Source organism: Pieris napi, chromosome 21 (genome assembly GCF_905475465.1).
Source record: "Pieris napi chromosome 21, ilPieNapi1.2, whole genome shotgun sequence".
Lineage (NCBI taxonomy): Eukaryota > Metazoa > Arthropoda > Insecta > Lepidoptera > Pieridae > Pieris > Pieris napi.
In genome coordinates, this window is record NC_062254.1 from 6550759 (window position 1) to 6566510 (window position 15752).

The 15752-nt window shown below is 34.1% G+C and overlaps 1 protein-coding gene across 1 annotated transcript in view; it reads left to right on the plus strand.

The window, feature by feature from the left end:
• The window catches only part of LOC125060410 (lachesin-like), a 39743-nt gene that overhangs the window by 12492 nt on the left and 11499 nt on the right, over window positions 1-15752 (plus strand). The window contains exons 2-3 of the mRNA XM_047665310.1: window positions 5174-5277; window positions 13986-14193. Of these exons, the coding sequence (XP_047521266.1) occupies window positions 5174-5277; window positions 13986-14193 (312 nt within the window). The remainder of the gene's footprint in view (window positions 1-5173; window positions 5278-13985; window positions 14194-15752) is intronic.

Consider the following 15752-nt stretch of genomic DNA (forward strand, 5'->3'; position numbering starts at 1 on the left):
CGATTATTGTCCTCCCGTCGAGTGCATATCGTATTTTATTGAACGTTTAAGCGTTAGCGATGCCTTGGTTAACCAAGACCAGTCCATAACTTCGCCATCATAGACAAACCTAGAAATTATTAGTGTACTTACTAGCAAAGCAAAAAATATGGTGTTCTGTAAGTACGCGCAAAAGTTATATAATGATAGAGTTCGGGAAAGGAACAGGAAGAAAATGTAAGTCCAGGAAATTACTTTAAAAAGCGTAAAAAAACCATCATTCTAATCACAGCAGAGCATTACATCTGCATTTAAAAAAATCTGTATATAACCAAATAAACGCTAAGATTTCAAAGTATTCAAAAATGAGCCTTCCCGTAAGGTACAATTACACATAGATTGCGTAATTGCTCGATACATGGATCCACATAACTGGTAGGTATCGAGAGCGTTCAAGTGAATCTTGTTGCAGTTTGCATAAAATCGATATTTGCAAATGTACCACAGCCATATGAGACTCGATCGCAATTCCCATCAATTCGATTTTGCATCAAATTTCACGATGTGAATGATTACGTGTGAAGCGGTTTAAAAGATATGTTATTAGCCCTTTATAATACAATCTTAAGATAATTTAATAGAATGCTATTTTGTTTAATATCTCTATTACTCAATGTATGTGTTTTGTACTGATCACTATTGTGTCAATAATAAATGCGCATCATACATTCATTAGAGGACGGCTACGTTTATGAATAGCAAATAACAAATAAAGTTAATTTATCTAATACTAGCATCTCGGCTTCGCACAGGTGAACGTGTATTTTTTAAACAATTTTTGTAGATATTAATATGTTCTATAATATTGTGGAACATTTTTTTGTGCTATCATCAATAGTTTTCGCAGCGCATGCGATGAAAGATATTGTATAGAAATTTATTTTACACCTTCACTACATAATGTTATTATTGTAGTGTTAGTATATATAGTTCCTTATTTTTTCTTGCAATTAAAATAGCCTATATTATTCAGTTATAATGTAGCATTCAAATGGTGAAAGAATTTTTAACATCGGTCCAGTACATTTTAAGCCAATTCGTTACAAACATACTTTCATACAAATCTTTTCCTCTTTATAATATTAGTATAAATATGCCTTACCCACATTTTATTATAAACCAATACGACCATTACAAATAGTTTTGATTGTTACCATCCCATTTAAAAAATATTTTCTTAAAATACAGATTACAAAGTTGCCAGTTTGACGTAGAATACAGATGACAAAATACAAATGTATTAAAAAATGGAACACAAAATATGCCACGTTTATAACGAAATATTTATGCTTGGCCAGTTAATTTGCAATAAAAGAGGTAATTCGTGTATTCGGGGCAGGAGTCGGGCAGAATCTAATTTGCTCGGACGTGCACTTTTGTCAGTGCACTCCAATTAGGTAAATACGAGGGTCACTTGTGACTGACCCATGCAGTAAACACTTATTGACCTGATGACACTTGGAGTTAAGTAATTGCATTTTCCCGAGAATTCAGAAGCATCTATGAACCCCAGAATTGTTTATCCACTTAATAATGTTGAAAAATTATGAAAAATATAGTAAACATTGATGAAAAATAATGATGCTATATAACTAACGACACTGTATGGTTAATAAAAGTGAATGTAAAAAAATCTTCGTGTTTGTTAGGGGTTTGAATCTCAACAATTTATTGGTTCTTTCGTGCGTCCGTTTTAGTCTGTTGACGCACATTGCTGGACATAGACCTATCCCCTAAATTTCCAGTACGACCGAACAAAGATGTTGGATACAGAGACCCCGCGTTCTGCGTTCTTTCCTCCACCTGCACCAGGTCATATGTCCATCTAGCTGTCGTTCAACGCTTTGCCGACTGGTCGTCGACTTCCATTCTGACTTTTTGCCCCATCGACCATACGTTCTTCTGGCCACATTGCTATACAGTTTTATACATGCGTTTAATTATTAAAATATTACATTATTAAAACCGGACCGCAATCAACTAGTAACAAGCGTATAAAATTTACAAAAACATAACAAGCCACGAAACGGGTATTTATTTAAAAAGTAACATTTTAAATTAAATTTTAATTAAAATTGGGCTGACAACGCGTTTTATGCCGATTAACCTTATTTAAAAAGTGATATTTGCCACATAAATATATACAAAGTATCTAAAACAGACGCCTTTTGCAAAGTACAACAATTAGATTGATGAAATCTTATTTTAATATAATCAGTAAAAACCAGCAATATAGGTATATTTCTTAATTAGGAGGAGGAGATTTTTAACCCCAGGAGTAAAAAAGTAAGTTCAAAATAAATTCTCAATTATGAAGGTAGCATTTGTCTTAATAAATAGAACACATTAGTTACGTCCGGAGAAAAATATACTTTTTACGTAATGTAACAAATGTTTATTGCTAACACCCACATCACCTAAATCTATGACCACTATGTTGCTTCATTTATGTTTTAAATTTCCCTGAATTGTAATAGCGCATTATTTTGATAGACAAGATCGTGGTATCTGCTTTATCTAATTACAATAAACTTAATGTCTTCTTTATTCTAATATAACATAGACATAAATCATAATTCTAATATAAAGATTATAGTTTTTTGTTCTTAAATGTAGCCTTTAAATTCAGATACTTTAACATTTAAACACGTTTCTATTTCAATCATCTTCTAGGTGTCTGTGTGCACTTTTTTGCCAAAGCCCCCCTCCAAATCCCGCCATTCCTCTCTGCACTGTGCCACTTTCTGCCTTGTACCACCTGCTAGCTCTTTAATTTGGTAACCTTCTAAGATGTCTTCCTCTTTTTCGTTTGCTGTACCTTGGGTACCAGTTTAGTACTTTTCTGCTCCACTTTTCTGTTCCTCGTACCATGTGCTCCGCCTATTTTCACTTTATTTTATTTATTTTAATTGTTACCTTAGTGTTTTTCTTAAAGCTGTATTATTTTTTGTTTATTCTTTTCTTCCCTATCATACATCCTTCCATCGATATTTGAACACAGTAGCTTTGTATGCTGCGCTTTAGTGGGCGTCCAAGTTTAGGATCCATATGTAATAGTACAGGTAGTATACAAGTGTTGAAGAGCTTTCTTTTTATTACCATGCAATTTTTCATGACTTCTTTAAGCGCCCAAAAGCTCTTTCATGCTTCTGATATTCTTGTGACGATTTCTTTTATTGTTGCATTGGTCATAGATAGCTACATATTCTATAATACTGTTATTTAATAGTGTTATTTCCTTGCTGGAATTGGTCATTACTTTGGTTTCATCGGCATTCGTTTTAAGACCGACAATCCTGCTTTCCGAGTATGTATGTATGTATATTCTTCAAGAAAAAAGTTATTATACTTATATTATATTTAAGTAAAAATATCTAACAGTCTCGTAAAACGTCGGTATTTATTAAAACCCTTCAAATAAAATTTATTTTTATAGTGTATAAGTAAAGCGTAATATCAAAAAATACGTAAATATTAATAAATAAGATATTTCTCAGCTTGAAGATATAAATATAACTTAATTTGCATGTATTAAAAAATTGTTAATATTTAATTATCTTATCAGAACGACCGATATTTTTATTTAATTCTTCTAGAGATATAAATTGAATGACTTAATGGAGCTCACTATAAGCTTATTAAAATGCTTGTTTATTTTCTGACAGCACAGACGGGGTAATTGCATTCTCGTTAAACATTCTACTTCCGGTGATGGTTTCTCAAAGTTGTGTGCATTTTAAGAGGTTTGAAATAAACTTATTAAAGAAGTGTTTATATAACTGCGTTGTATAATATATATGTTAATTTTGTCACAAACATTTTGCAGTAAGGCCTAGAATAAATAATAAACAATTATGCCTTTATTTCATGACCAGCGACTGAATTACATTATCGGATTTCGAAGCAGAATCCAAATTTCCATTTACATCTATCATTTCGTTATCTTTTTGAGGAACCAGTCGAGGTATTTTTGAACAGATATGACTAAGGGGCCTTCAAGAAAGTGACCCTGTCGGTTTTCCTGTCCAATAAAACAAAAAGAAATACTACAACTTAAATAGGTAATTAGTTACTAAAAACAACCCAATGGTCTTTATGCGTTTTATATGATATGGCCACTCTTAATCGGGTATTACTAAATCATGTACGTTGGATGAAATATTTTATGAAGAAAATGAAATATTTTAGCTCAAAGAAGCAAAGAACATCTGTCTTGCGAGTGAGGTTGTATTAGAAACAACATTTTCCAATTGTTTGTACGTGCACTTAAGCTCTTCTTTCATTAGACGAACGTCGCTTACAAGAACCTCTACTCTGTACCAAGATTGATGGGATGGATTTGTTCTATTCGCGCTCCCTCATCAATCATTCGGATATTTTTCCATGTCTCAGGTTGTTTAGCCTAAATAGATTGTAGCCTTTGAAGCATCACTCATATCGACATGTATATAACATTAACTTATTCATCCTACATCACCTAAAAAGCTCCGTTAGTTAGCGTCCGTATTTTAACTTCGTTAAGTCAGCTACAAAGTCTAGATTACACATCTAAATTACCTATATTGCTGAGTGTAGGTATGACTATACAAGGAAGTTTTGACCTGTTGTCTTTCACACTGACCTGACATGCTCAATACATAATTATACAAGCTTCAGCACTTCCAGTTGACCGCCTTTTAGTGGTATTGTCGATATGGAGAATGATGTAACGGATTATGTATAATTTCCGGTCAAATATTATATACGATATTATTTTAAGTTGAATAATTATTTTCTAGTCAACTAATTAGATATGAATTAAGAACTGCCGTGAATTTTGTTAATTAGAATTGGTAGGTAACAAAACAAAACAATAACTCGGGTGTTTTATCTATTGTATGATCCATAGACATAAAAGAAAGATCAGTTTGTAATATTGATTAAACAAACGCAAAAATGTGACTACATAAATTATAATGTTATACTATGTATACAGAACATAACACTTACAGTATTTTATAGACATAGATAAACAATTTTATGCCAAATCACTTGTAAATATGTATTTCCTACGCACAAAAGGAAGGAACGAAACTTTTGTTTTCATTCGAATGCAATCGATACAATGGAATATATTATTAGGTGTTTGTTTCAGAGTCGCTGTTCCCGCGTTTTGTGGAGCCGGTCCCAAATGTCACTGTTACAGTGGGGAGAGACGCGTTGCTCGCCTGCGTCGTTGAGGACCTGAGAGGATATAAGGTATATTAGCGGTTTGGTAGCTATAAGATAGGTGATAACGACTGTAAGGAAACTAATAGTTAGTACACACGAACACTGGAAAGGTGAGTTTTCCCCCAAAACCAACGTTTGACTACTTGTGAAGTCATGTAAAGCTCATTACACTGGCATTTATAACTTCTCGTCTCTCGTCAAACGGTTCTACAACACTCGTGCACGGCCAACTGAATGTATCAGCAGATGCAATGGCAACACATTGTTTATAATTTATGGGAACTTCCCACAGAGTCAATACATATAACCTAAAATTTTATTGTGGTTTAGTTGCGTTAAATTTATATTTAACACAATTCATAGGTCTTAAACACCTACCTCATTCATTCATTCTTACACTCTCAAAGTAATATTAAAGTAAAAAGTGTTGTAACCTATATATTTAAATAATATTCATTTTTTATTTAGCAGTGTTTGAACGGTTTTTTGTTGATGTATTGATGCTGTCAATCTCATAACATCCTTGTAAGAAATATTATTTCATTACCAACAAGGCGCTACAGCCCATCGGGTCGAGCCTGGTCAAGCAAGAATATGCAGCCGGTCCTGTTCTGTGAAATATTGTTTGATATTGTTTTTAATTTCTTTTTCTTCTACTCTCTTTCTGCACACTAAAACAAAACCTGTCTCAAGTGTGCTCATAAATAACTTGAAGAAAGCTGTTTTCGTAACAAATCTATTCTAATAACTTATTTAATATCATTTTATTAAGAATGTCTGTAGAATATTAATTCTTAGGAAAGGAATTTTAATATAATGTACACATTCATTATTCTTTTATTTTTTACACACTCGCTTTGGTATATAAAATCGTTATTTATAAAATGTGCCACAAATAGACCCATCGAGTCAATACGAGGTTATTAAGATTTATCAGAAATTCAATTTCCGTACATTCGACTCTTTGATACAACCCTCGTCTGATAATTATCAATTCAAAGAACAAATTAACGAAAACAATTTCAAGTAAAGAGATATTTGGTTGGCCATTTTTATTTTCTTATACATCTAAAGGATGGGTTAAATTTTGCAGTAAAACATTACTTTTGATAACAAAACATTGTGGCATTCTTAAAATACATGTAGTATTTTATGTATATAGTAGTGTATTTGCAAAAACAATATTATCCGCCTATGAAGCAGTAGATGTAGTTGAAACATATCATAGAAGTTTAGGTCATGCAGTCACGAGTCAAACCGGCACAGCAAACAATTATACCGTTTCACTTTCCCAAACAGCAAGTGATGATTGCGGAATTATAAAAAAGTGTTCGTGCAGTTTCATCGCTAAATTTTAGTGTTAAGAATCTAGCTTTCATTGCTCTAGTCAGTTGTAATAAAACAAATAAAGAAGTGACAAAATAAAGAATACAGCATTAGGAAAATTAAAAGTAAAAAATTAAATTCGGCGGGGCACGTAGCAAGAACAGAAAAGTGGAGCAAAAACTACTAAATTGGTGCCCAAGGTACAGCAAAACGAAAAGGAGGGAGATAACTCAGAAGGTGGATAGACCACATTAAAGAAACAGCAGGTGGTACATGGCAGAGAGTGGCACAGTGCAGAAGGGAATGGCGGGATTTGGAGGAGGACTTTGCCAAAAAAGGGCACACAGATACACTAGAAGAGGATTAAAATGGAAATGTGTTTAAATGTTAATGCATATGTATAAAGGCTATTATTATTACAAATATATATAGTTACAACTATATTTGCGGATACATGGTTAACGGAATTCCATACAACTTCTCTACGACGCACTAAAGTTTTAACAAGCCAACTTAATATCACTTTGCTCTGAAACCATTCGCCGTATTAATCATGCAGGACGGCTAGTTAGGAAAACTGGAGTGGCGTATAATGGCCAGATTATAATGGAAAAGGAACTAATCTGCGGTATTAGAAAACCGACTAAGCTTTTCGACAAATAATTTAAAAACAGTGTGTTCAATTAGCATGAGAATTTATTATACTAACAAGTTCGCAATCAACACTTTTTCTATCAAGGCTCAGCTGCTTTTTCTATCAAATTCAAAATCATTTAGGTAACACAATATTCGCTTATGAACGTCAATAAAGAGATACATATTAAATGCTTCTAATTTTACATTTACTGCCAGTTCTTAAATCAAGGGCGTAGAACGGACGAGAAGAGCTGGCAATAAACTCTCCGCCACTCTTTTTAATCGCCAAGTTTTTTGTTTTACAAAATGTTTGTAAGGAGCTGCAACCATTACACCATATTCCATATGACATCTTAATTAATTAGTAAAAATTAAAAACAAAGACTTGTCCTCTATCAGCAGTAGGCATGGTGAAAAAGGAGCACGCACTTACATTCTCGTGGGAATAACACGCAATAATAATAATAATTACCCAGCATCTTACCTATTTATAGATCTTGTCCTCTTATAGGATTCAGCAATTATTAAACAGTCTATCGAATTGATCATCTATCTGTCCATGAAAGGTCCTTGATTTTTGGGTCTAAAACGTACCGTTATCCTTAGGATGTTTAACTTACACATACAAGCGCAAATATTAAATACTCACATAGAAATAAGCTTATACCACTAGGCTAACACTTCTACCGTATAAGAATATATTTTCTCCGTCTTCTTGTGAACCATCCATTACGGTTTCACTTATTACTCCAAAGTGCACATAATATTATATATATATACGTATATTTATTACCCTAAATATCAGTCATATCTTTCATCTACGCCTCCGACTATTATCTTTAATCTACGCCCACATTACTCAATATGACAGATAGTTTAATATTTTGATGTTAGGCTATAACATTGTTTACATTATTGCTCGTATAAGGTTTCGAATACAATAATAATAATAAAGCCTTTAATCAGATAGAAAATAATAACATAATTTTAAACTTAAACTTAACACTAGTGAGTCGGTGACACCGACAACCCATCTGTTTGCCCAACTTTGGCAAAGGCCTCCTCCATTTCTCTCCACTCTGCTCTGTTCTGAGCTTTCCTGGTCCAAATTTTCCCAGTTACGGATTTTATTTCGTCTTCCCACCTTCGAAACTGTCTACCTCGTTTTCTTTTATTATTTCTTGGGTACCAATATATGATCTTTTTGTTCCACTTTTCTATACCTCTTATTACGTGACCAGCCCATTTCCATTTCAATCTTCGTATCCTCGTTGTGACGTCTTCAATCTTCGTGTGGTTTCGTATGATTTTATTATTGATTCTATCGGACTTCCTGATATTTAGCATGCTTCTTTCCATCGCCGTCTGGCATGTCTTCAGTTGCCTGGTTTGCATTTTAGTGAGTGCCCAAGTTTGGCAGCCGTATGTTAATACCGGAAGTATGCAAGTGTTATACAGCTTTGATTTGACATTTATTTTTATTTCTGTGTTTTTCATGATTTCGCTAAGCCCCCAGTAACATTTCCACGCTTTCCCAATTCTTGTATCAATTTCCTTCGACATTATACCAGTGGTTGAGATCTGTTGGCCCAGGTTTGTGTACTCTTTTACATAATCAATTGACTCTCCATTTACTATAATAATATCTTCTGATGCATTCGTCATGGCTTTAGTTTTTGAGGTGTTCATTGTTAGCCCTACCTTGCGGCTTTTCCTCTCCAGGTCTGTAATCATAAATCTTAGATGCTCTTTGTTTGTAGCAAATAGTATGATGTCATCGGCGAATCGTAGGTGTGTTAGTTGTTCCCCGTTTATGTTTAGTCCGTACCCATCCCATTTTAATTCTCTGAAGATGTCTTCTAGTACAGCTGTGAATAATTTAGGTGATAGGGGGTCTCCTTGACGTACACCTCTATTTATTTTGATTTCTTTTCCTACTTTTTCTAGTTTTATTCTAGCGGTACTATTCGTGTATATATTTTTTAATATTCTGATGTACTTTGGGTCGACTCCTTGATTTTTGAGGCAGTGCCAGATATTTTCGTGCTCTATTGAGTCGAATGCCTTGTTGTAGTCTATGAAGCAACAATAGAACGGCACATTGAATTCTTTGGTTTTCTCAAATATTTGTCTTACCGTAAGTATATGGTCTAATGTTGAATATCCCGCCCTGAAACCAGCCTGCTCTATAGGTTGATTTTCGTCCAGATTTCTGGTTATTCGCCGCAAAATTACTTTCGCAAAAACTTTATAGATGTTTGACATTAAGCTTATCGGCCTATAATTGTTCATGTCACTCCTGTCACCTTTTTTGTGGAGGAGGATGATCGTTTATGTGGTCCACTGTAACGGAATTTGTTCAGTGCTCAGTATATCGTTAAAGATGTATTTTAGTAGTGGTGATATCTCTTTTTTGCAGACTTGAAGCATATCATTATTGATCCCGTCAGGGCCGGAAGCTTTGTCCTTCTTCTGGGATTCAATTGCTTTGTTTATTTCTGCTTCTATTATATGAGGAACATTATCGTTGCTAGTTAAGTCTATATTGTAAGTATGATATTTGCTGGAGTAAAGGTTCTCATAGAATTTTGTGGCTATTGATAAAATATCCGATCTGATAGTCCTTGTCTTGCAAAATTGGTCTTTCATATTAGGTATCCACTTTGTATTGTCAGATAAGAGCTTAGCAGCCTTTTTTATGCCACCCGTCTTGTTAATATGTTTTTCAAAAGTGTCACGTCTAAGACGTTCTCTGTCTCTTCTCATTTGGCTCTTAATTTCTTTGCTAGTTTTCCCTATTTGTTCTCTGATAGATTTTGTTTTGTAAGTCATTTTAATTAATTTTGATCTTTTTTCTATGAGGTCTTTTGCTTTAGCTGATATGTTGCCATTGTCCTGTGACATGTTCGAATACAATACAAAGCTACAAATGCGTCAATCAAAATGGCGACCAAAATTATAATAAGTGATATTTATGAACAATACAATTTAGTATTTATGAAAACCACGTCCAACGATATAAAATGTTGCTTGGCCTCCGTATGTCCTTTAAAAATAATAATAACAGCCCGTGCTTTATATTTCTTTTGTATGCTAATTCTAAAATATAAAGCGCTCATAACTACAACTACTAATAGTAGCTTGGCAATATAAATCCGTGGCTAAGTGCCAATTCCTTTTTGCCAAGGATTATGATCACAAACCGTGCTTTCTGTTCGATTGAGTACAATTCGCTTAGTATCATTACTATACAAAATAAACTAATGTAACACAGTTAAAGGATATACAACATTCATTTGTGCTAACGCGAGCGCTAGCTAGCAAATGCACTATCGCAATGCGAGTCATGTTTTTGTAGGGCTGCACACTAAATCATATTTTAATAGATATAAATTCAATGGTAGAGTTAAATATTCAATGCGTTTCCCTACATTTGAGAGCTCGTCTAGACCTCTTGTTGAGTCGAGATTTAGCACCAAGTTTGACTACCACGACAAATAACATTTTAATGCCGAGATTAGGAAATAAACCAAAACCCCAATGGTCCCACTTCACAGCGCTTTATACTCCAGTTATTACATACGCACTTATAAGTTTGGTTTGTTTACGTTAACTACATACTTTAAAATACCTAATACATCGTTGAGATAATGCAAAATACCAACCCTAAGCTACAATGATTGTGCATCTACTACGTGATTCATGTAATTGTAAAAAAAAAGTCAAAACAATGAAATATTTACGTGATCGCTTGTATGAGTTGGTTATTACAAATTATGAGCATTCATACAAATAATTTTGCTATTTCTACGGAAAATTGGTACGGATTGGCCGCCACTAGAAGAAATAACGTCACAGATTACATTCAAAGCCTAAATCGGATCTGTCTTTTGGCAAATATAGAAGAGTAGTCTCAAAGATGATTTAATATTCTTTGACGAATAAACAAGTCCACGCTCGTGTTCTGAAGCATTGTGGTCTGGAACAAAGAGATTATTGAATTAGCTCATTGTGTGCTTGGAATTGTGAATTATAGTGCGGAATACTAAATGCTGACTACGTGATTTTTGTATGAAAATCCGCATGTGATTTAATGTTTATAATTACGACGCGAATTAATCGATTCCATTTCCATTGTACTTGAAATTATTGATAGTTTCATGCATTATTTAATCGTTGTAGTCTATGACGAAGCCAAATGTTATCAACCCGTCCAGGATTTGTTATGGTTGCTTATGGTGCGGGTAACAATGTCTAAACACAATTAAAGAAACCTTATTTCACCAAAGTTATCTATAATGTTTATGTCTCTCCATTCTTATTTTTTATTTTATGCTAAATTATGTGTTTTCTAATTCATTACGGTTTGTTATTTGCAAATGCCATTTCTATTGAAGTCGAAAAGAACCTTCAGTGCTTTTGTTAAGAATGTAATCTCTCTCTCTCTTTAGTCGGTAGCTCATATCTGAGCGTCGTGGTTAGCAAGGAAACATCTGGAGCGGATAATCTGTTTCCACCGATACAGTGTACAGTTCGATGAGATGGGGATGACGATTCACTACCGCATGGCCGATGGCATTCTTCACACCACCTCTCCCGGGAAGATGGCGCTGTGCGGCATCCGGATCGCGGACATACTATTAACTTTTCTTAGACATTTCGTGCCTCTCTTGGTATATTATAAGTGGTGGTTCAGGTTAATGATTTCTTGCCTAAAAATGTAATAACAATTTAATATTATTATTAGACATTATAGCTCATTGGACCGTTATTGGACGGGTTAAGCTATTTCTAATTCATTAACATACCAAATTCACAATTGTTTGCTCACAAACTTCTAAATAGAAATAAAGCTAAAGGTTGTTCGTCGCGGAAATAATTTTAAAAATAGCAAGAATACTGAGAGTTTTGAAACAATTAAACAAAGTGGTCCTTTATGAATGCAAACTTAAAATAACTTGGGTATTTAAACACTTTTATTCTGAAAGTGGGTATAAAGCAATCAGGTTCGATTGACACGTTTGAAATGGACCCAAAATTATAAAAAATATAATAACAATACTAATAAGTGGATTTATATAAAAGCAGTAGTTATGTAGATGAAGGATGGTGTATTCTTGCTTCAACCTAATGGGAGGATCCTTTTTTTATAAATAAGGTGTAAATGCGCTTACGCAGGCCCGCGCCATGGAAATCGAGCTAGACTTGGGGACTGGGTCTACATTCAAAGCCCTCTGCTATTCAGAGGGGTAGCCCCCACCCACTAAAAACATCTCAGCCCTTCACACGCCCCTAAGATGGGCTCTACTCTACCCATGAGACCTAGGCTTACATCCGATAAAGAGAGATCATTCACCGACCTGCGGTTCCGGGCCACTCGACCGAGACCGAGCCTTGAACCACCGGCCAGTCTACGGTCAACGCCAGACCTCTTCCTCAATCGCTCAGCAGCCTCCTCCTTCAGCATTACATGCTCAGAGAAGGCACTGCACTCCAGGCCTCCTCAATACCTAGCATAGCTAAAAGGGAGGATCCTAGACCAGTATACCAACTGACTAGCCGTCTGAAGGCACCAGTGGCTAAGGTGGAGAAGTTGTTTATATCCTTCGTGGTAGGAATAACTTTGTGATCGCGATTCAGGGTATGACGTCATCGCACTGATTTCTTTGCGCTGATTTGATTGTAAGATGTTTTTCAGACTTCTCTTTTCTCTTAATAATAATATACATATTACTTTTCTGTAACCGAACCTTTCATGCAATAATTTGTTGGTGGTATTCAGCTTAAAGGTTTTGAAAACAAAAATTTAAAGATGGTATTACACCTACTTGACTTGAAAACTTGTTTTAAAAACACATTCTTATCTTCTACTTTATGTGTTTATGTAACCGTTATTTTAAGATACAGACGTTGAATTTGGTGAACCTCTGAATTTTCTTATTATTTTATGGGTAATTCTTTAACCCAAGTATGTCACTTAAGTTTGTGTTTTTCAGTTTAACTGCTAAGATACTTTACTTTGAAATTTGCGTCATTTAATTAAATAATTACGACATTACAAATAATTATACGTATAATGGTGAAGACAACATGAAATAAAACACTCTTCTTATTACACGGCTCATGAGTCTAGCAATTTGTCTTTGTGTAAAGGTTAATAAGTATCTTATGTTAATGTTAATCAAGCTCGAATATTACAAATATACATTTTCGAATATTCTTTGCATTTTTTTACTTCCACTCATCACATCATTGATTTTAATACAAACTCAAACTCAAAATATCTTTATTCACGTGGGTAACCAAGTACACTTTTGAATCGTCAAGTTAAATTAATCGTAAATTTACATTTACTACCAGTTCGCAAGTCAAGGGCGTAGAGCGGGTAAGAAGAACTGGCAAGAAACTTTCCGCCACTCTTTTTAATCGCCAGGTATTGTCATACAAATTGTTTGAACTGGAGCAATTCAATCCCAAGGATTAGGATCATTAAAGTAATACATTAAAACTCTAGCGATTGGCGGGGGTTATATTTACTTAGTGTGTTTTAGTAACGAAAATATTTCTTATTGAATTCATATCGTAATTATTTGCCAGTTTTCAAGTTCCAAAGAGATCTTTAAATTTGAAAGCCGCTTCATACAAGCGAACGAAATCATCTGCCGTTATCATCAGCTAATGACGGCTTGCCACGTCTACGCGAAGAAACTGTTTGTTATTTTTGTATGATAATACTTTATATCAGGCATTTTAACTGTTATATATGTTTTTAGGTTGCTTGGGTCCGAGTGGACACACAAACAATTCTAAGTATTCACCACAACATCATCACTCAGAATCCCCGCATCAGCCTGTCTTACAATGACCATCGGTCATGGTATCTTCATATAAAGAACGTACAAGAAATGGATCGAGGATGGTACATGTGCCAAGTTAACACTGACCCCATGCGCTCAAGGAAGGGATACCTCCAGGTTGTTGGTAAGTTATACGAGTAAGAATCTCGCAACTCAGGTCTTCTACCGTACAAAGTTGTGAGATCCATGTAATACCAAGTCAATTAATTTATTCAGTCCCTATTTAAGGGACCTTCCGTCTTAAGTTATTAAAAAATTTGGTAACCTAACAATATAATATGATATGGTATAATTATCTGATATGATATGATCATTGATCAGTATAAACATATTTTAGTTTCTTATTGATTTATACAATAAACACGAATTGTATTCTAAGTTTGAATCTTCAATGTCTGCTAGAAGTAACTTAAAGTATTGATGATCAGTCACTGAGTCAGTGAGTGAATAAAAAATAAGAAACTTTGACTAATTACAACGCTTAAACTATTAATTCAAATTGAATGATAGATATATATATAATATATCGTGTTTATACTATGCGTACTTAGTTATTAAATTCAGGTTGAAAATGGCCTCAACAGTTTCGATAAAGGAGCATAGATTCAGAGATATAATTAGGCCTTTTGATGTAATGTAATATCCTTGTAGCCTGCCAACCTGTAACAGTTGTTACCTGGGAATCGATCCCTGAACCTCTAAGATATGTGCTTTATACGATACAATTATGCCTTAGAGACATTCATAGATAGTTACATAGCTTATTACTTATTATTCACATGAACTTTTTGAACTATAAATATATACAAATTTGTTTCGAACTTATAGAGCAATATATAAGATTTTTGGAATTCTTTATAAAACAGTGCAAACGTTTTCATAAGGTCCTTACATCCTAATATTTATTTTAATAACTTCTACAATATAGACAGTATTTTCAAAATAGAACTTTATTTTCTCGGGCATTTTTTATTAACTGAAGCGATTCAATCCGTTTATTATTTTTTATCAGAACCGATGTTTTCGAATTATTTATTTTATTAGTTCCTATCCATTGCTCGTTTATTAAAACGGTTTGATGATATAAATATTTTTGTTTTGTATCCGTTTTATATTCAGTCTAAGAAAGTACGACTATATGTCTGCGTTCTGTAAGCGGCTAGGATCTCCATCTCTTATATTCCTTCCTATCTCAAAAACGATTCCAAATTTTTGGGAGCCCATAGCTATGGCTTACGCTCTTCCGAAAACTATCCTTAAAACCCATATGATAACTGCAGTGAGGCTATGGAATTCACTTCCCATCCCTATTCGCTTAGCTCCTTCTCTATCTTTCTTTAAATCTCTAGTGTACAAACATTACCTGTCCACGTCGTAGCCCTAACTTTCGTACTTTTGAAACTGATCTAAAATTATCGTGATTCATGTGCACTTTTCCTTTTTCATGTGTCTTTTTTTAGTTTAGTTGTTTGTTCCTGTTTTAGTTTTGTCAAAATAACTACATGTATTATAAAGTTTTGTACTTTCTGCTTAAATTATCTATTTTTTTCTCACAGTGGTTGCCTGGAAGAGATCGCTGGAAAGCGATAAGGCCGCCGGCTACACTCCTTTTTTCAAAAAAATATTGGTAAATTATATAAGCTTAAAATCAGACATGTTGTATGATTTTGAGCTTAAATAATT